This window comes from Clinocottus analis, unplaced genomic scaffold (genome assembly GCF_023055335.1).
Source record: "Clinocottus analis isolate CAN_PGR_092001 unplaced genomic scaffold, fCliAna1.0.p SCAF_13, whole genome shotgun sequence".
Lineage (NCBI taxonomy): Eukaryota > Metazoa > Chordata > Actinopteri > Perciformes > Cottidae > Clinocottus > Clinocottus analis.
This window is the reverse complement of record NW_027175854.1, coordinates 5,942,614-5,964,529: the sequence shown is the minus strand read 5'-3', so window position 1 is coordinate 5,964,529 and position 21,916 is coordinate 5,942,614. Positions and strand designations below refer to the sequence as shown.

At 43.5% G+C, this 21,916-nt stretch overlaps 2 protein-coding genes across 3 annotated transcripts; one reads left to right on the top strand and one right to left on the bottom strand.

Annotated features, from left to right (window-relative positions):
• The first annotated feature begins 599 nt into the window (after window positions 1-599).
• Window positions 600-9,518, top strand: LOC137783536 (T-box-containing protein TBX6L-like). Of its 2 annotated transcripts, XM_068573560.1 has the most exons (10): window positions 600-1,177; window positions 5,919-6,150; window positions 6,799-6,946; window positions 7,073-7,175; window positions 7,996-8,160; window positions 8,249-8,395; window positions 8,503-8,579; window positions 8,707-8,777; window positions 8,863-9,076; window positions 9,200-9,518. In XM_068573560.1, exons 1-10 carry the CDS (start codon window positions 1,136-1,138, stop codon window positions 9,387-9,389), a joined length of 1,389 nt encoding a protein of 462 aa, XP_068429661.1. In that variant the 5' UTR covers window positions 600-1,135; the 3' UTR covers window positions 9,390-9,518. The 2 variants fall into 2 exon arrangements, with proteins under 2 accessions (XP_068429661.1, XP_068429662.1); XM_068573561.1 differs by lacking the exon at window positions 600-1,177 and having other exon boundaries at window positions 5,668-6,128.
• A 2,273-nt stretch (window positions 9,519-11,791) lies between these two features.
• On the bottom strand, window positions 11,792-21,407 carry crkl (v-crk avian sarcoma virus CT10 oncogene homolog-like). The gene is made up of 3 exons (XM_068573562.1): window positions 20,165-21,407; window positions 19,136-19,619; window positions 11,792-14,461 (listed from the first exon to the last, which is right to left on the bottom strand). Exons 1-3 carry the CDS (start codon window positions 20,473-20,475, stop codon window positions 14,327-14,329), a joined length of 930 nt encoding a protein of 309 aa, XP_068429663.1. The 5' UTR covers window positions 20,476-21,407; the 3' UTR covers window positions 11,792-14,326.
• Between the last annotated feature and the right edge of the window lie 509 nt (window positions 21,408-21,916).

Genomic DNA, 21,916 nt, shown 5'->3' with positions numbered 1-21,916 from the left:
ACAATATACTCCCCAAAGTAACTGCTCTGACTGAGCTCCATTAAGGTCTGATGAGATGATGACACAGGTTATTAGAAAAGCTGTTTCGGCCGATTACCAAACCATTATATTTGGAGGTGAAACCTGCAGCATCCAAAATGCATTCATTAGTGCACGGACACATATGGCAAGTTAGAAAACGACACATTGAAACAGGGGGTTGGTCTGTAAACTATGATGGCTGTTGACGACATTCGTGTGTTCCAAAGTGATCAGCTGATCAGCTCGTTGCCACGTTCACATGCACAGATCTCAACAAGGTTGTGTAAATACATCACAAATAAAAGCCTGGCAGTGAGTGCGTGTCAAAAGTCAAAGATCACTGCTCAGGCAGGTGCCAGTTGTCGGACCTATAACAAGATGTTACTAGCAGAGAAGGGCGAAGTATAACCAATTACCTCTGTCTATGAGTATGACTGAGAGAGAGAGGGAGAGAGAGAGAAAGAGAGAGAGAGAGCTTGAGGTTAGTGCTCTGCAGTGATTTCTGAATTCTGAGCCATGCTCTCTATCAGACACACTCCCGCTCTCTTTGTACTGTGGTAGCTCGGCTAACCCCACACGACTACGTGCATATGATTATTTAATCTTTCTCTCTGTGTGTGTGTGTGTGTGTGTCCAGAGGAGTGTTATACCTTCAAAGTAAGGACATTTCCGGAGAGAGTGGACACAATGTGGTCAGTCTTCACGTCTTCAAAAGCCTGTTTATGAATTCAGTACTGCGTTTAATCATCGCGGTTGAATTAGTCATTAAGGTAAGGGTTCGGGTTCGGCATTTAGATTTGATGGTTAGATCAGGGGCTTGAGAATGCATATTGTGAATCTGCGTGTCCTCACAATGATAGAAGTGCGGTGTGTGTGTGTGTGTGTGTGTGTGTTCAGGATCGTCCTCCCTCCATGGACCGGGAGGTGGTGGTCATGGGGGAAATGAGCAGCTGTTGTTCTGGTGGTCCATTTTGGATGTTGCCTGTCCTTACGCGCACATCAAAGAGCTCCGAGCAGGACCCCTGAAGCTGCACAGGTGCAGAATACACAACACGGACCTTTAAAGACCTGACAGGGAGCCACGTTGGAGCCGTAGGGGAAGCTGCAGGGAGCCATGAATGCCAGAGTAGTTTTGCCTTTGGAGAGCTCAACTACAGTAAGTTGTAAAAGATGGTACAACACTTTTGAACTTCTAATGATCAAGCGCATAAGTTCACATGGAATACTCATGGAGTTATGAAGCCCACCGTTGCACATCAGCTGCAGAAAGCGTGACTGCTCCCAGACATGAGGCGGTTCAGTCATGGTACAAATATGTAGATTTATTTAAATATATGACATACTTTGCCAGGCATGGATCTCTTTCCTTGAACCGGAAATTACACCTAAAGGCCTTTTGCCCCCATTATCACCGGCACAGGCCAGCAGAGCCAATCGATCTATCTGAGATGAACCACGCTGGAGCTGGAATACTCACCAACCGAGCAATCTCCTGCGATACTCTCTTGGGATGGTTTGACAGACGCGCTAACCCGTGGTGACAAACAGCTCCGCACTGTTTTCTAAACATGTCGGAACTATATTCGTCGTGACCATTTCCAATAATGTCAAATAAACGCACAGCAGGAAAGTCCTGGGTTTAACTTCCTCATAGTAGCAGCAGCAGCAGCAGCAGCAGCAGCAGCAGTAGTAGTAGTAGTAGTAGTAGTAGTAGTAGTAGTAGTAGTAGTAGTAGTAGTAGTAGTAGTAGTATAGTTTTAGAAAGCAAAGCAAGGCCTAATGTTTGTAGTAATTATTACCTCGTATTGAAAGCAACGTGTGTAGAAACTGGCATTTTAAATTCATTGTTAAAACCGTCGCAAATATGCAGAAAAGCCATTCTCTCCGTCGATCTTCGCGTCTGCTATTTGTCTGCACTCTGACGCCCTCTGCTGGCGGGCAGTATAACACGTTGACATGAAGTCGTGAAACCAGCATGGTGGTGGTCTTTGTCACCGTGAACACACAGCGTGCGAGGTCTGATCAACATTCACACAGACGCCACTTGGGTTGCAGCGGGTTAAAGCACCCAGTGTTTGGCTGACATGCCCTAAGATCCCTCCCCCCCCCCCCCCCCCTCCCAAGCCAACTGATGCGGCGGCGTTGGAGCTGAAGATATCTGCAGGCGTTTGAGCTCTGATCTGCTCTTGCGTCTCTTCAAATTCTGTTCAGCGACTAGGACTAAAGTCTGCTCCCCCGGGGTCTTCCTCAGACCCTGTGTCAGTTTCTTCTCAGATGTACAGGCACTTGAGTGTCTGAACTGTGGACGTTATATTTATTCTACTTTTGGAACTGTTGCAGCGGGCGTATCTGCTCTCAACTCTACCTCGTGGACCTCTCCCCTTTCTTATTTTCTTTTTCCCAAATGAAGAAACGGCCTTTCAATTTCCGGCTACCTTTTTATCTTGAGCTGCCCCGTCCAGTCTCTGTGGGTCCTCCTTCTTCTTTTGCACTCTCTCAGGGGCTTCTTCCTCATCTTTCATCCCTGTTTCCTCTGCCTTCACGTTCTCTTGCCCTTCTCTTTGTCTTGGCTCGCCTCCTTGCATCGTCCTCTAATTTCTCCGCTTAATTGTTTCGTTAGCTTCACTCTCGTTATCAACTCCTGTTCCATTTTCTTTGATTTAACACGCTTTTCACACTAAATCTGGAGGATTCGTTATCCCCTTTGCATGAAAACTTTGAGTATTAGCGTGTCTCCTTACAACACTTACACGCATAACACAAAGTACATGGGGTACGACACCTTTTATATTGATTTACATACAGCACAAGGGATTTCTTTCAAGTTTATCATCAAGCTGAATATTGCACATTTGTCCTATAAAAACATGAACTTTAGCCTCAAGGCATTTTTGGTAAACCCAAAACATCATATTGTACGACGAAAGTGAGAATTAATAGTCTAGATTTTTGACCTTCATGCTTTTCTATGTTAGTCATTTGCAGAGGATCGATGCTGGAATTAATGGAATTAATTATGCCTGCATCATATCTAATTTATATTAAATATGGTGTATACGTGTGTGTGTGTGTGTGTGTGTGTGTGTGTTGTATAAATGTATATAACGGGCTGAAACATTTTGTTAATTTGCTCGACCATATTTATTTCTCATCCATATTGACTGAATAAAAATATGAACGAATAATTCCACGCAGGACATTTGAAGCATCCGTACAGGACAGTATTTGGCTGTCAAGATGAAACTCAACCTTTCGAGGCCGCATTGAAGGACAACTGTCGAGGGTAAAGACTGATTTGCGTCGCCTGCATTATTAAAGACAAGGGAGCATTCAAGGTAAATATATTTATATTAAAACAAGTGTGAGCAAAAGGATCATTGACTTACAGCAATTTGAGATGTTAAACAAACATCCAGCAGGTGGCAGTATTGACAAATAAGAGCTTTATTAAAACTTATATGTGGCTTCTTAACATTACTTCTTATCTCTGTAGTTGAGGGACGATGACACATATTCTAACATCATTGATTATTAATACTGTATTGTAAAAAACACACTATAGACTAGTTTAACCTATACTTCTATAATTATGGGATCTTATTACATTAAAACATTGCTCCAACTTTGCTTTAATCTTCTCTCTGGTTCTTTTTTTGTTTTTTTATATCTGTTGTACGTGTTGCATCCTCCACTAACTCTGTGGTTCTGGATACTGTTTCTGAGATGCTGCACGAGGTTGTTTTTGAGGAAATAAAAACCTCACGAATTTGCCCTCCCCACACAAAAACCCACCTTCCTTTCTCTGTATCAGTCACGACTTGCTTGGGGGGGGGGGGGGGGACCTCAGATTATTCATCCCACCCACTCAGCCACTTCACCCGACGCGGTGAGCAGATCACACAGCCACGTCCCCAAACTGCCACCGCCGGGGTTATGCACTGCATCTTCCAGCTGCAGCTCGGGTTAACTTTGCGAAACTGTCGAAACCGCAACACTTCCTGTGAGTTGTTGTTTTTTTTCTGCAGCGGATCAGATGCATTACATACAGAAACACGACGCTAAACCAATGTAAAGCGGGAGGAATACTGACATCGAGCCCAAAATGGGAGATCTGGAGATCTGCAGTCTCCTATCGGATTCACTGCAAGTCACCTGGATAAAAACGGTGAAGCAAAATTACCTCAAAATCCAAGGCGAACGTTGACGGAGCTTCATTTGCATTCCCATTATAGCACTGCCCAATCATGCTGAAATACCATTAGCGGAGGCAGATGTTAGCGATATCTTCTTCTACACAAACTTGACTTTGTATATTTGCAGAGGTGACGCGTGCCGCAGGCCGGAACAGACCGAATTCCATCTTTAAGCCTGAAGTTGATTTAAACGGAGGAGAAGTGTTTCAACACGCCGACAGCTGGAAGCTCTCACAAAGGCGGCTTGCCGCTCTTTTAACGTGTGCTGTGAAATCGGGAGAGAGGGATCAGAGAACTAATACGGTGATACTGTACAGTGCATCCTCAGCCAACGACTCTCCCCATATGCACAACCCTCACACCGTCTAATCTGAGCCCAGAACTAAAAAGTTACTTGTGGTTGCACCGAGAAAATGATGAGTAAAACCACCGAAAAGCTGCATAAAGAATCACAAATAAAAATTCGATGGTCATTCGGAGGGTGACTGGATTTAAATGCATTTAGTTAGGAGTGCTTTGCCGAGTAGCAAAGAGCAAGAGCAAGTCGCAGCTGATATTGATCTCTTCAAATTTGAGCTCATCTGAAAGGGTGAATATGATGATGATGATGATGAGGCATTAAGGTCAAACTCAGTTCAACGTCTGACCACAGATGCACACATTTTGATGTATGCTCCGGGGTAATTTGGTGAATGCTTGGAACAATTCATCTGAAACCTTTATGCTACATTTTGCATTTATCGTAGTAAGTAGAAACAATCACGAGCCTTTTTGCGGATGCTTTCATTTGTCTTCAGAATGGGAAGGTTTTAACCCCTCATCTAGTTTTTGTTCCCTTTTCCTGTTCGCTTTAATGTTGCAAAACCTCTCTGTCGGACAGAGTCATGCATTCTGCATTTGCTTGCTCCAACTCATCGAAGCAGTATTTTGTTCTCAAATCCTCAAACCCCGAAGAAGTGGTGTTGTATCTGACTGAACCGTCCCATCAAATGAAGATGTTTTGTACAGCATTTTCTACAGACTAGCATGTTTGGGAAGACATTTTCCTCGATGAAATGCATGTCGAATTAAACAAATTGCTCTGTACCCCTTAAATATGTGTTCCTGTTAAGTCGCAAACTCCCTCCCATTGTCTGCCGTGCGAATGGGCCGCTAACGGCTCGCGAACGGCTCGCTAACGGCCCGCTCCATCAGAGAGCTGCTCTCCTCCCAGGGTGGAGGAGCGGGCCCAAATGGCCTCGTAGGATTAGCAGCATTGTCGAGGCTCCGCTGCAGCACCAATCACCTCTGTAATCTCATGATGTGTTCTCAATACACAACCAGAGCTGCCAGGAAGGAACCTGTCTGCTCCTCCATCCCCCCCGAGGGCACTCTGACATTCTGCTCACTGCTCCTAAGATTGCACTGAAGGAGAGAGAATCGTTTATGCATTTCAGGCCTACACACACACACACACACAACTACACACATACAAACACACACTCTTTTTTGGGTAGTTTCTACAAAATCCCAGAACTCTTTGTTAAGATGGTTTTTGAACCCCTAAGTGTCTTGACAACAACTACCAGGCCGACCAGAGAGCTAATAACGATTGAACACACGACGGTTTTGCACATATTCATGATCTCATTGAAAGTTTTCTGGAATTCTCTTTCCACATCTCACCTGATCTAAGCATGGTTGGCTGCTTTTGTCTGCTCACAGTGCCACACGAGGACAATTGAACCACATCAGGTAATATTCTCACCTGCCCCCTGGTGTCTACATACCCTCTCGGCTGATCAGACCCCACCCTTTTGTGCGATGACCAATCAAGTTCAAAGCTCAGACTTTGTCAGAGTAGTGACCCATCTGAGAACATCTGAGAGCAGCACTTTGTCTCAGGACAGCGTCGGTGTTGATAGCAGGCAGACGGTAAGCATGCAACACGTCTCTGGTAAGTTTCAACTTCTTATCTCTCACTGTGCTGGTTGTGCAACGATTTGTTCTCAAAGACGAGATGCTTTTCAAGATTCAAGATATGTTTATTGTCATATGCACAGGTAACAGGCAGTTATTCCGCACATTGAAAAGCTTGTGTTGTTAAGTTCTCTTTACACCCAGAATTACAATACACTTAAGGTACAAAACAACTCAATTAGAATTAATATAAAATTTAAAAAAAAACATTGCTACAAATGCTAATAGTATAGGAAAATATGTCAAATAAGGCACAAAATGCCATGAAGTATCATATAGTTCTTTAATTTACTTTACTTTTTACCCTAATCTTTTTTTTTTTACTGATTTGAAGATAACTTTATCAATAAAATAGGGCGTATACAAGTATCCTAACCAATGATACGATGTCTCAAGTCTTCTTCATGCTTTGTGGGAACATTTTGACTGTTTTGTCTTTTTTCATATTTATCTTGTTTATTGTATACAATATGTACAGCAATATGGGAGCAACGTGTAACCGGCGTCAAGTTCCACAAGGCCAATAAATCCTCAACCTGTGCAGATTCTATGAACTTTCCTTTTTTGAAGTTCTATACATACAACTGATTTTGCAGAACTGTTCTCACAAGCATTTCCCCCACAGACTCAAAGTCTTATCTGAGCATGCCCCAGTCCCCTCCAGGAGCTGAGTCATACCAGCAGGGCTGCACCAGGATGACCCTGGAGAACGCTGATCTCTGGAAGTCCTTTCACAACATTGGGACAGAGATGATTATAACAAAGCATGGGAGGTAGCGACGCTGGACGCTGCTTTCTGAAAACGCCAACAGTGCTTTGTATCATTTACCATTCACAACATAGTCCAGAACCGACAAGAAATGACTTCGCTGACCCGCGACTTTCTGCGTTTGTTTCAGGCGGATGTTTCCACACTGCAGCATCGGGGTATCCGGGCTGCAGCCTTTTGTTAATTACGTTATCATGATGGACATGGTTCCTGCAGACAGCTTCAAATACAAGGTAAATGCATAGATAGCGCCCATTGCATACTGTGTGCGCTGTTGTCGACGTCATTCAGGGGTTCGGAAACCAGCAGATTGCAGTATGTAAAACGCAGCAGTCTGCAGCCAGACATGGGCCTGCCCACTCTGAGCCGGTCACCGCTGCATTTCAAAGCCTTTCATTGCTTCCTGTTTGTGCAGTCTCGGCTGGAGGCCCAATCAATTAGCATCCCTCCTTATTCGCGATCGGTGAATGAGGAGCAGTCGGCCATTCATGCTCTCAACGGCTCTTACACCAACTGCTGTGGCCCATTTGGTCCTTGATATTGCCTTTAGCACACACTTGAAACAAAGAGGGACACAATAAAGGGAAAGTACTGTAGGGGAGCATTTGGTTTGGGCTGATGGTGAATGAGTGGTGGTTTATGATGAATATGTACAAATATAACATGCTTGACCAGAAAGATAGAACTCCCGTACAACTTAAAAAAAACAAAAAACATACACTTTTATTAATCCCCTCGGGGAAATTCTTCTCTGCATTTGACCCATCCTTGATGAAGGAGCAGTGGACTGCCCTGTGAGCAACGAGGGGTTAAGTGTCGTGCTCAGAGACACTTCGACGTGTGAACTGTGGGGGGACTGGGGATCGAACCAGCTCCCTTGTGGTAACGGGACGACCACTTGCATTGCACCGAGCATTACGAGGAGGAAAAGGAGTATTTCATGCCTCACCAAGACTTCTGATTAATCAGACATGGCCTACGGGCCAACACTTCATAACTTTGCATCTCCTCCCCCCCCCTCCCTTTCCCCACCAACCTCCTGTTTCTTTGTAGTGGAAAAAGGAGCAGTGGGAGGTCGCTGGGAAGGCAGAGCCCCAGCCCCCGTGTCGGACATACATGCACCCGGACTCCCCGGCTCCAGGAAGTCACTGGATGAAGCAGCCGTTGTCTTTTCTCAGGATGAAGCTCACTAACAACACATTGGACCAACACGGCCATGTAACACGCCATCTTATATCCGGAGTTCAAATGATAACACGAGTGCATGTGTAGTTTTCGATTCAATTTGTCTCCACTTGTCCGTCAGATCATCCTCCACTCCATGCACCGCTACTACCCCAGGTTTCATGTCACCCAGGCCGATAGTCCCTACACTATCTGCTGGGCCCCATTCCAGACCGCCTCCTTCCCAGAGACCACCTTCACTGCGGTGACCGCTTACCAAAATCCAAGGGTATGAGCAGGTTTACAAAAACATTACGAAGACACACATGTGATTATAGTCCTGTTTGATTGAAACAAAACACACTTGGGCAACTATATATTTTTGCTTTTTTTCAGATCACCAAATTGAAAATCGACCACAACCCCTTCGCTAAGGGATTCAGGGAGGGAGGCACCCATTCCCACAGCAAACGGTAGGAGCAAATCACATTTTTATGTTCTGTATTTAAATTTAAGACATAACGTTTCGGTAAACTATGAAATCAAAAAGCTTTAAAAGTGGGAAAAAAAATGCTTTAAAATATCTATTTTTTTCTGCAGCTGTCGTTCAAAAAGAAGCCCTACTCCAAAAATAGCCGCACTGGACAGTAACGCTCTTTGCAATAGTCCTCGTAAGTTTTTACAGATCGCAGTAGTGTGAAAATACATTTCTTTAAATGTCTTTATCAGTCTTATTGCATTGTATTTCCACCTCAGGCCTGCAGAGGATGCCCTTGACCTCTCAGTCAGTGGATGCAGGGAGGGATCGGGTTTCCACCCAGCAGTCGGTGAAGAGGGCTGACCTTTCAGCCGTGTCTGCGGAGCAGGACCCGTCTGAGAGTCTCCACACCGAGGCCCTGGAGCTGCAAGAGTACGATTACAGCTGTGAAGAACAGATGGTGCCTGCGTCCGTGCCATACCAGCCCTACAGGTGATTTAAGATAGCCTTCCAAGGATGAGATCAAATCCAATTACCCTTGGACGGCACAGAAAAATGAAACGCAACCAGATGATCCGCGAAATGTAAACTCCGTGTCACTCTTCGGTTCTCCAGATCTATGGATTACACCAGATATCCTTCCAATGGCGTTGATGCGGCGCACTCCCTGCTCCACCCTCCACCTCATGCCCTTGCCACCGCTGAACACACCGCTCAACAACACGGCTACTACCACCTCCCGCACCACTACGGCCACGCAGCGGACTGGAGCCAGTACCCGCTCTTCTCCTACTCCTGCTGGTGAACTTTGCAACGGTGACATCACTGATGGGGGCTAGAACCCTCAAAGCTGTGAAGGAATGCTGCTACTATGGGTGGACTCTGGCCAGGCCACTCTAGCAGTTTGTTAAAACTATACCATAGTGTTTCATAATTTCATGTGTTTTTTTTCCAATAGCCTTTACTGTATGTGTGTGTGGGGGGGTGGGCGGGTCACTTTAATAGTTTGTCAGAAACAAGAAAAAACAAGATGTATGTATAAAGCCAGAAGCCTGTCTGACCTGATAGTTATGACAGATAGTTAGCATCCCAGTCTGGCGTAGTTTCTTCTGCAGAAGGCAGCAGCGTCTGTGCTGTAAATGTTTTACGAGAAAGAAAGAGAGAGGCACCATATCTGGGACATCCAAACAGCTTCAGGGAGCAGACACTGCAATTGAATTTTCTAGAGCATTTCAACTGACATGTTTTTGTGTGATGGACTTTTTTTCTTCTTTTTTTTTTTTTTTTACATCCCTAAATAATACATACAGAAAGGCAAAATCATGAATGGCAGCAGACTTGAGGCAGACAGGCTTTCAGTCTGTGTTTCTACAGGATGCTACATTACAATCTATGTTGTAAAGATGTGTGAAAGGGTGACATTGTGATTACAGGATGATAAGTAGCGCGGGTCATCGGGGACAGCCACATAGTGCATTTCAGATTCCTCTCACCTTGGTATGAATATGTTGACCGCAGATGGGGTCAATTCTAATGCACCAAGTTGTAGTTTGAGCACCCAGGGGCATGTACGAGTATGTCACAAAGAAATCATCAAAAATGTAAAGTATGTCATTAAAATTGCATGATACATGTATGGGTACAACTTGATAGTTTAATGTGAAAGTGAGAAGCATCCTGTGCTGCACGCAATCACGCGGCCTCCTTGTATGAGCACTAAGTGCTCAAAGCTTTGAGAAACCCTGGTAGAGAAAGCCCAAAATGTATTTGAATGTCAACGTGCATCGCACAAAATGGCATTCAAATCTTCATGCGGTTTAAGAACGCTGTGATGTAGTGTCACAAAACTATAGCAGAGTGATTCATAAACAAAATAGTATAGCGTAAAAGAGTAGGCCAAAGAAAGTCATAGTATAACAAAAAAAAGGTCATAGAATAGGACAAAAAATGACAAAAATCATAGAATAGTACGTTGAAAAATGCTTAGTAAAGTAGTATGGTTTGCCGTAAGGAAAATTGTCATTTCATTATGCAAAAAACTCATCGCACAGTATAGAAGAAAAAAGTATAGTATGACATTACAAAACATGGCATACTATGTAATATAAATATGTGAAAACATGACAAAGCATGACTAGCACGGAAAATGGCGGTCAATACTATTTAAGGAACTTACCCCTCTTAATTGATCTATCAATGTTTGATAGCCCACTTAAGACCCTACACACACACACTTACTTTCCACTTAAATTCCTGAAATGTCTGTTGTTCATCTTAACCTTAATTATCTTCCTCTGTAAATCATTTTAGATTTTTTTTAACTGCAAACATGTAGTGGGCCATCACAGTTTGCGGGCGCTGGTGGTAATGGACTGCAGGAAGGCCTTCATTGACCGTTTAGCAAATCCATTTCTACACTACTACATACACTGTGGCCCGAGGAGAGGTCAGACCGTTACGTTTGCTTCACTGTGGTCATCCTCACTGCAGCCACCGCCCAGCGGTCCGGAGCAACGCATTGATTGGCTTTAATGACAATTTAACCTGGCACATGCACAAAGCACAAGGTCAGAAAAGGGCAGGGAGAGAACTAAGTACACAACATCCCTCATGGAGAGGTTTAAAACTGCACAATTGGAAAAGAAGATATACTAAAAATCAGCAAGTGAACAGTTTATGCTATAAAGTCATGCTTTATAGCATGAGAACCGATGCCATCAGTGTGGAACGTTGACGTTCTACAGTACATTTACTGGGGGATCCTTGTACGACCATGGCTACTATACTTGGGAATAGTTGCATATGCGTCAATAAAGTCTCAGACACTGAACTGTTGGAATCCTCCCTGTTCATCAGAAGCATCGGATGTGGAGTCCAATGACTAACGGCTTGTACGATGGGACTACGTTTCATTCAAATCCGTATTGTAGATCTGAAAAGGCACAACAGCGGTGCAATGAGGCGACGATTTATTTATGATGTAGTTAAAATGGGATGCTCATCTCCACTGGTCAAAGAGGAAGAGAATGTTAATTCTCAAGTACATGAGACAGGATGTGTATATTTCAGTAGATCATCCACAGATCACTTTTTTTTTTGCAGATATTGGATTAGCATTTTAGGACCTATTGGCTTAAACTTGTTATATGTATACCTGGTTTGAAAAGTGCTGATTAAACAAGTCACAGAACATGCCCATCTGAAATACTGCCCTTGAAAAGTTTTCCATTCCCCATCTCTAGGTCAGCAAAGTTTCTTTTATTAGCACTTCATTAAAATTCATTAATTGCTTCCTTTCTCCTGGGCGCAGCCAGAATCAAAACTGGAACTGTCAAAAATTAGAGCAAGAGCAACTGTCCTGTGCTCTAGATACACAACCTGTGACTCCGGGCGGCTGCCAACACCTCCACGCCCACCCATCTGTTAACAGACAACATGCGCATGGACCAGAGAGGATCAGAGAGAGGAAATTTAAAGAAGTAGACGTAAATTTTATTTACTTGTTCTGTACATAAAGGGTCAATACCAGCACAGGTGTTAACCATGGGAATTATTAACACATGTAAATGGTATAAGAAAATAAAAAGGCACAATTTTCAATTCTTAAGTAAAAGACAGGCTTTCCTAAAATATGAGAAGAGAGCACAGTAATACTGTTAATGCCATTACAAAACAACTCAGAAGCAAGAGAAAAGCAAGTTCACCTCAACAAAGGAAATAATCAGGGTGTATTGCTTAATTAGTAGATTTCATTAAGTTTGATGAGAAAACCCACACTGGCTCGTTTGCACAGACCAGGGGGGATTAAAATGAGAAACCTTGATTTAATAAGGATAAAAATGGCATTAAGCAGCATTTGGCCGGGCTGAACCATTTCCCCCGGCCAAGAGGTCATGCACAGAGGCAACCAGCAGGCATTTTTCCCTTTTGTAAATGTCACCGTAGATACTTAAGTTTAATAACACCAATCATTTTTAAGAAAATGCTTGATTTAATAGCCGACTATAAACTGGCAAAATAAAAAAAAAATTGGAATACAACTAAAAGCTGCACAATATTACTCTGAGTGAATGGCTGAGCACTGATTCATAGGGAAAGCACTAGGCGCGTGGGTGTGGGTTCAGAACGGGTCATTTTTACAGCAGAAACGTTGTCGGGGCCGGCACCGTTTGCACAATTGCTCAATTGGCTGCTCTTACTGGCCAAATTGGTGGCAGCACAGTAGGAACAAAGACGCTTTCCCACTTACTCTGACAGTTTGCATAAAGAGACAAGTTGTGCACAGACCAGGTATCGAAGTGATAAAGATGGTTGAAATCCTAACCTGACGGGAGCAACATCGCATTTAAAAACACAAGTTTGGCAGAGAGGATTGCATGAGCTAAAAAAAAACAACATACATACATTTATCTTACTCTCTGGAAAAAGGCATTGATGGGATTCTCATTGGCTTGCTGAAACATTACCTCATCCCCTGACCTGTGCCACTGAAAGCAGGAATCCTCACAACGTGGAAACCTTCAGCCTTTTAGTCAGATGCTTGTGGGAAAGTGCTGGCCAGGGCCGTTGCTACTTGACTTTTGAAAATGTGTTCGAAGCGGCAGTCCTATGCAGAAAGTTGAAATATCTTCTCGTGCTCGGTGCCGCCGGAAACAAAAAAACCTACCAATCTCCAAGCAATGTCCTTTCAGTTCAAAATAATGCTGAGGACAGTAAAGAGAGGTACCGAGTGGACATGCAGTCAACCCTCTGCAACACATCCTCTCAATGTCACAAATGAGAAACAAACAAAATAAAAACTATATTTGATCATGTGGCACAAATAAGAAAAAAGGATCAAATCACTTTTGGCCGTGTCATGTCTTATTAACAAAATATAAATAAGTCTTGTCCGCCAGACATGTGCCAAGTTGAAGAGTGGATGGGATCTATAATGTTACGGTACAACCTAGATCTTCCACAAACCCTCCCTCTCCTGCTTCTTCCTGACGTCAATCACACATCACATACACGTAAAAATAACAAACTGTCAACCTGAATAACTCATGGCCTGTGTGTGTGTGTGAGTGTGTGTGTGTGTGTGCGCGTGTGTTGGTTAAGGTACAACAGTGACTTGATTGTTTGGAGAAATAACATTTGACTGGCTGGTTAGCTCCTCATTGCCTCAGTGCTCTCCAAAGTCCATAGGGATATTGCTGTTCCCTACTCCGTACAAATATCCTCACATCAACAAAACAAACACACACCAACACTTCCTAAAGTCCCCAATACTTCAAACATAACAAATATTTGGAGAAATGAAATGGGGGAAAAAAGAAAAGAAAAACATGTGATGTAATGTGCTAAATATCTATTGTGATCACACCCGCACACAGACATCCACACACAATTATACATACTTCTGCACACACATACACACTCACACTGATGCCCAGTGATCTGGAAATGAAAAGGACACTAATGCAACAAAACAAAACAAAAACACTGCCCAGTCTAGAGCCAAGTCGTGGGGGAAAAGGACCGGGAAGAAGAGGGGTCAGGGTTTTAGTTTGGACCCAATGTCCAAAGCTGTAAACAGTCAGAAAGCCTTGCAACGGTCGGCAACAACAGAGGGGTCGCTATCAAGGTACAGCCCAAAGCAGGCAAGCACGTAACCATGGTGACACTGGCGGGAAAGGTGGACACAGCCAGCGGATTCAGCTACAGGAAACACTGACGAGACGGTCCGGTCGAACGCTTGGGTCAGTCACTCTCATCCGGGTTTTGGGGGTCTATGATTTTGACGTGGGTGAATGGGAAGAGACCCCTCCGTCCGTTTACCTCTCCCTCCCACTGGCCGCTGATGTTCATCCGCGTGACCATGACGATGTCGCCAACCTGAGGGCAGAAGGACAGGAGGCGGAGTTACAGGACGAGCATGGATTATCAAACTACGCTCTAAGTAGAACATTTTTTAAATGCAGTGCGGTCAAAAACAAAAAATCTCAGAATCAGCTTCAATGGCCACGTGTGTTTACACATACATGGAATATAACTCCAGTTTCACTTAGCTCTTCGTACTTATACACAGTAAACAAGATAAATATTAAAAAAGACATTAAAGACAACAAAAGTCGAAAAAGTGCATATAGTGCAGATGGAGGTCTCTGATAACTGTTCAGAGGGACGGCCAGTGGAAAAGAGCTGTTTCTGTGTCTGGTGGTACAGTGCTCTGTATCGCTTACGTATTTCCAAAAATAAATATTACCACAATGGCATTGCAGCTTTTAGGGGCCTCTCCTGTACAGATGTTGTGATGTCTCAAAAGTTACATTTGTTCCACCTCAGGTTGCTTGGGCAAGCCTCCGCGCTACTCAAAGATTAACACACTCCTAAAACATGTTGCACTACCTAATTTGCTATGATGTGATTAATAAAGTCACAAAAGCGTCATTGTTGATAACCGCAGACAAAAATGAGATAAATCAATGGATTCATTTAAACTTCAAGCTGGTGATTAACTGCTGCAGACTCTACTGCAAAGAAGCACACAAGAAGAGACAAGTAAACTAGAACAAAGTTAATAGCCTTTGACAGATGGCCCTTATTTTTAAACCGTCTCCAAACTATGCTAACACAATCCACAATATCCAGTCTAACGGATTTATTAATACACACTTAAAAAAAAAAAGAGAAGAAGCCTCTTGTCAGATCTCCACACCGGCTTCACGCTGTGGTTTGAACAGACGATAAAGAAGCACAGAGCTGCCACTCAGATGGGTTTGTGAGTTGTGACACTGAATGTGACCCCAATCTGTTACAACCATATGCTCTTTATCAGGATTAGAAGGGTAAAGTCTTCATCGGGGAAAAAAAACATGATTGAAATGAGAATGTGAGGGCACGCTGTCGGTAGCTTCAGAATGAGGCTTCGAGGACATCCAGTCTGAAACATTATGTGAAACTATAATCCTTTACGCCATCATGGAATGACAAGAACGCTACTTAGTCCAGAAAAGCTTCCATTCGAACGACTCACAATGTAGTAAAACTAGACCAACGTCCCTTACATTATCAAAGGCAAAAATTAAACCAAGTGTTAAATTATCTCTCATACTTTAAGGGGTTAATATTCTGCAAATAAGAATCGGTTGATTGTTAATGACGCGGAGTTTAATTCTAAGATACTCAAGTATGTTGAAGATTGTGTTAACTTTGTACTTAAGACTTATTTTTGCAAGCAAAATCCCAACAAATCAGACGAGTATTATGTGGTAGGTAATTTAAATATCCAACTCAAACGAATGAGGACATAACCTCATTTCATTTGGTGGGGACTGCCTTGTCTGGAGTGAATACATAATGACCCATAGCTTCTGCTTCTTGAGCACCAATAAATAATAAATGCCACAGGACACACTAGGGCTTCTTTCTAGTAATCTTTTTTTTCAGGGTTTCTGGTGTCTTCCTTATCTCTATTAGAGTAATTACGGCACCGATTAACAAATATTGGACAGTACAGTTTCTTGTTTTGATCTTAATCTACATGTCTTTTATATTTAGGTCTGCTACTTTGCGTCTCCTGGCCGAATCTTTCAAAACAGAAAAATTGAGAATATTTCTGGAGCACAGAATTTTAATAACGCACAATATTGAAAGACATAGTATTATTAAAGACACTGTAAGATTAGTAGCATAATGCGTTTAAAAGTAGAATTGTTAACAGACAATGGATCTACGATAATCCAGAACAAATCAGTGTTTCCCCACATACATTCTTTACTTGGGCGGGCCGCACAGGTATATTAACAGTCACCCTAGTATATTTGCTGATCCATATTAGCATTTCTGATTTAACTCAAATATTTTCTGAGGGAATGACAGTCGCGATGGATCAACCAGTAGACTTCTGGTGTCAGAACATCACTGGCGAGCAAGGCGGGACTACGGAGGCGTGCGGTGGTCATGGACTCTTCTCACCCCACACTCCTAATCTAAATCTGTGGGAACACTGCAGCTGCAACCGAGTAAGGGGTTTCCTCGGTACTCCTGTTTTAAGGCAGGGTTCATATGAAGGGAAATAACGAATATAGGCATGCCGGAAAGCAACATATTTAATACAAAAAACTGTCACTATTAACTACTTCATAGACTTTGGGGACCATATATAAACATGCTGCACTTTCACTAACATCATTATTAGCATTGCCCCTGTTTGACAAAGATTGTCCACATTTAGAGGGATTCCGTTTTTTTGGAAATGTGAAGAACAACTTCTGTACCCCTGACATGCAACATAATCAATAACTGGAGAAACCATCAGAATTGATTTAAATTAGTTCTTACTGAGGCAATTAATGTCAATGTGAAACAGTAGTTGTTGTATTCTGTGTGAATCAAGGGTTCTCTGAAACAGAAACTTTTTTTCTCTACACGATGGCACTGACACTTCGTCCATGTCTTCATACAGCGAGAGATCAGTCACAGATTAATCTCCAGTTGCTGGTAACCAGGATTAAGTCTGCAACTGCAGCTCTACGCGTCACACCTTTACATGGAATTGCATAACATAAAAGAGACAAATAAAGTAATGTTTTAATTTCAGTTCTCAAAACGCTTGCCCTACTTGTGAGCACACACTCTTTCTCTATTGTCCCCACTCAGTTTCTTTTTGTGATGATTGTTAAATTAACTTATAGTTTAATAGAAGTTTCCATCTCTACTCTGTGCAGCTGTTGACAAAAGATTTTTAAAAAAAACTCGGACCCAGGCCAGCTAACATGTCTCGTTGACCCATTTAACTCATGTCAGTGTCAGTCTGAAAGAGGTATTAGGCATTTCCTTTGATGATTATTAATATCAAATGCGTTTAAAAAAATGTTTTTTAAAAAAGGAACACAAAGGGAAGCAAGACGACAAGACTGATGTTGTGAGAAGGAGCGAACAAACATTTTAAATGAATACCCTTTGCCAGGTTTGCTCATGGTCCAAAAATACACCTCCCTTCAGATTCACAGGGACAACGTGTAGCACAGCGCCCACACTGCAGCAGCCTAGTTTACTTCCTACGTCCACTGACTCACTCTGATGTCAGGGAATGGCAGCAGAGATAGGCCAGATATACCTACCATATATCTTTCCATCTGTCCCCTGGGGGCATCACTGCAGCTCAGCCTAGTATCAAGAGTGGGGCATTCCAGAGGCCCAGTATATGAAGCGCACGTTATGCATTACATGACACGCTCCGACATGTTACCACAGTCAAAGCCAATTTGTATTAGCCAGAGTGCACTTCATGAAAATACAATCGAGCTAGGAAGTGCAACAGCCGCAAGTTGGCTTGTATGAAGAATAAGTCTGGGCTACAGACAACTGGTAGAATGGGACCACAATCCGCGCCAAGCCTCAATTTAGCATTGCCAAAGCGTATGTAGCATTTCATTTACCATTCCACAAAAATGTCTAAAAAAAAAACCTTTGCTATAAGAAAATAAATGTGACGGACATTCAATCATTTTCAATGAATGCTATCAAGTACCATCTCCATTGAGTCAGCACAACGATTCCCTGCAGATAAAGTCTGTAGGGTGGCTGCTGTTTGGTTATGAATCTACTGGTGTGACTGCGCAGGAAATGGCCTTAAATATAAGATGATTGCAGAAGGGCTGCAAGTTATCTTATGACACCTTCACACATAAAAATAAGGTTGACAGCAGTGGTGGGCCTCTCGTTACTAGCTACCGACTCGAGCAATGTCAACGCAGAGTGCAGTTAGCCCAAATAGCTTCTCCCAGTAGAGCTCCCAGGCAGAATGTGATGATTTGAGGAGCACAAGACTTGCATCTTATGTCAAACTCTAAACTGTTGTCAAATAAACACACCCAAAGAAGCTAGTTTGTTTTACAGACCAAGAGTAGACTTCTCTATTTGTGTAGTGATGTACAATGCGGACCACAAAACCCTGTTACATCACTGTTGAGTGGGACTACAGATTCAATAGAGCACACTGCTGACTACGCCTAACAGAGGTCAGAGGCAAAAAGGGGATTGAACATTTAAAACCAGAGGGGACAGAAAGACTGGAGATGGGGACTCTGGAGCGATGGGTCTGTGTCACTGCAGCGCAGGCACAACATGCATGTGAATGCTCCCTGCTCACCCTCCGGCAAATGTCCACCCCTTGTATCGAGTCATCCGGCTGACATCCATCGGCCTGCTTCTGGCTGCACTGCAGTGACAGACCCGGTTGGAAATCTCTTTCCCTTGAATGAATTATACCTCAGACACATTGTTTTGGAAATTAAAACAAAGTTTGTGCCACTGATATCCAAACACACACCTCTTCCCAACTCTTCATATTGCTCTGTTGCCTATTACAGCCCACAAACGATAAAGTGGAGTTTTATGACTGTAGTTAGTACAACACTTAATCTCTCACAATATCAGCAATCCATTAATGCATCATTTTAAAACAGCTGATGAAGTAATATCTCCTAGACAGGCAGAAAAGAAGAGGGAAAGAAAAACTAAAAGACAAAACACACTTTAAAATTAACTCCAAATATACAATACCTCTAAAGCCAGCGCTGTTTTGTCATAGGCGCATGGCACTCGTTTCTGGATAGCCTTTGCCATAACGGGGCCGTTCTGCACCGACGGTAGAGGTGTGATAACTGCTCCAGGCGTTCCTGGTGGCAATGGTGATGGTGTCTGGGGCTGAGCATAGGCGTGGACGAGAGCGTGGGAGGGCTCTGGGATCCCATAGCTGTTGGAGTTGCGAGATCCATGGGGAGGTTGGGGAGGTTGGCCAGGATGCGGTGAAGGTCGTACCAATTTCTCCACGTAGGGCACAGGGATCATCCCGACACGTCCCTCTTTACTCTTGGCGCTCCACCACTGCTCCTCTGGCTTCTCAAGGATGATGAGGATCTCCCCTTTCTTGAAGGGAAGGTCCTCTGCATCGCTGCCAATGAAGTCGTATAGAGTCCGCACATACTCCAGGTTCTCATCTGGGCCTCCTATAGGCTGGATAGGACCACTCACTGTGCTTGGGTACCTTGAGAGAATAGAACAATGAGGACAAGCCAGGCGACACAATGGTTAGCATTAAAACTAATGAAATTGAGGACCCGATCAGGGATTTGGCACATTGATGTTTAATAATGTAGTATACACACAGTTGGCAAAAAAGGATTAGCTGAAACATCCATAATATTTTTTTTTTTTTAAATCGTACATACAGATTGACAAAACAAAAGCCCTGGCAACAAACCGTAAAATCTAGTTAAGACAGGCAAAACACAAACTTGTATCAGCATCTCGGGCTGGTGTCTTGTTTGTTGGGACCCAACAAAACCTTGCTAAAAACCAATACACTGGATGTGTGGTGGGAGTGGTAGTGCAGTTGAAGTGCCACTAGGTTCAAATTTGGCAAACAAACGAATGCTGCATGGCACATCAGGAAGGTACTGAGGTCTGACTGAAAGTGGGTTGCTTTTGATAAAAATAGACAACCTACTTAACCAAGATCACCCAGCTTTTCGGTGGTAAAACGTGTCTATGGGGCCGAGTTGTTATCATGTCGTTGTGAGATGTTCCTACCTGGGGGCTGGCTCTATGAGCGTGGTCGTGTCCAGGTAGTGGATCTTGTAGAACTCCAGGAGAGCAGGCAGGTGCTCAAACTCTTGGTCGCCGATCTTAAACCTCTTGCTGGGCAAAGAGTTGATGATATAGTGAGACACTTTGGAGTTTTCGGATACCGACAGCACGTAGTCGCCGGGGCAGGTCGACGAGTCTCGAACCAGAAACATGCCGTGCCGCTGTCCTTGTAACCGATTCTGTGCCTCTACTCGCGACACGGGTCCGAAATACCAGGTGGACCGATCACCCGAATCAAACCGAGCGGTGGACATTTCTGCAACCCCCCTAAAAATAAGTTATTATGAAGACTTAAAAATAATATGAAAACATGACAAAATAGACGAGAAAATAAGTTTAAAAAAAACGTGTGCGCGCGGTTGGAATGAGCCAATTACGGAGAGCCGGAGGGTTCAGAAAGATGCAGGGCAGGGCACTGGTCGCCCCGAGAGTTCTGCACAAACGCTGCAGGCTAAAGATGACAAAATAATTAAAAAAAAAAAAAACAGCCGCAGAAAACAAAAACAACCTGACGTGTTTCAGAGACAGGCTGCGACTGGCTTGATCCAACTTTGGAGCATAATATGGTTCCTGTGTTCAGCAGTCAATCGATTGGTTCAGAAGCCAAAATGCTAAAACAAAAAAATCTTACAGGGACAAACACTGACGGAGAGCGAAGCAACAACTGATCAATGAAGCTTCCCTTTTTCGTTCCGCCTTCCGAGAAACACCAGGCTGCTCTTCTTATAATTGTATCTCCTCCAGTCAGTGTCAGTTAAGAGAACGGAAAAGGTGTCCTCAGTTCTTCATCTGATAAATCCTCATGTCGCCCCCCCACCAAAAAAAAGTCACCAATGGCCACCGGTCGGAAGCGAGATAACTACTTTGTATCTTCTTGGTCTTACTGTGAGGTACACGTCATAAAAAATACGTTTTTGAATCCCCTTTCTCGAGCCGGAGCAGACTTTTGAGGCAGCACAGAAAAAATGGCGGCCCGCAACACGTCTTCACACAAAAAAAGACTTCACAGCAGCGGCGTGTCTCCTGCGCGTTCATCTCAGGTGCCAAGCCGTTGTACTGAAGCTCGCGCGTGTATTCCCGACCGCTCACGAGGGATTCCGGCTGAACGGGTTCTTTATTTTATACTTTCCCTTATTTCTGCTCGTCCCCCCCCTCACCCGAGCCACCAGAAGTACGAGTACGAGACCGAAAAATGGCGACGGGAGGGCAGGTCCCGCTTTCTGTTCGCACGTCACTGAAGCCTGGAGGGGGAGGTGGGAGGAGGAGGAAACGGGGTGGGCGGGTGACGAGGCCACGGACGGCCCCCCACCCCCAGAGCAGAGTGTCGATCATGTTTCCGTGACACAGCTTCAGAACATTTGTATGTACGATAAAGCAGTGATGTCATCATTATCACAGGGCAAACTACCAGCGTTGACAGTCTAAATACACTGCAGACCTGCACGACCGCAAATAGAGAAGTCTACTCTTGGTCTGTAAAACAAACTAGCTTCTTTGGGTGTGTTTATTTGACAATAGTTTAGAGTTTGACATAAGATGCAAGTCTATATATATATATATATATATATATATATATATATATATATATATATATATATATATATATATATATATACAAATACCACAGTCCTGCATTTAAAATTAAACAAGTATTATCAGCTAAATAAGGTGCTTTGAACATGCAAACATTGGTTC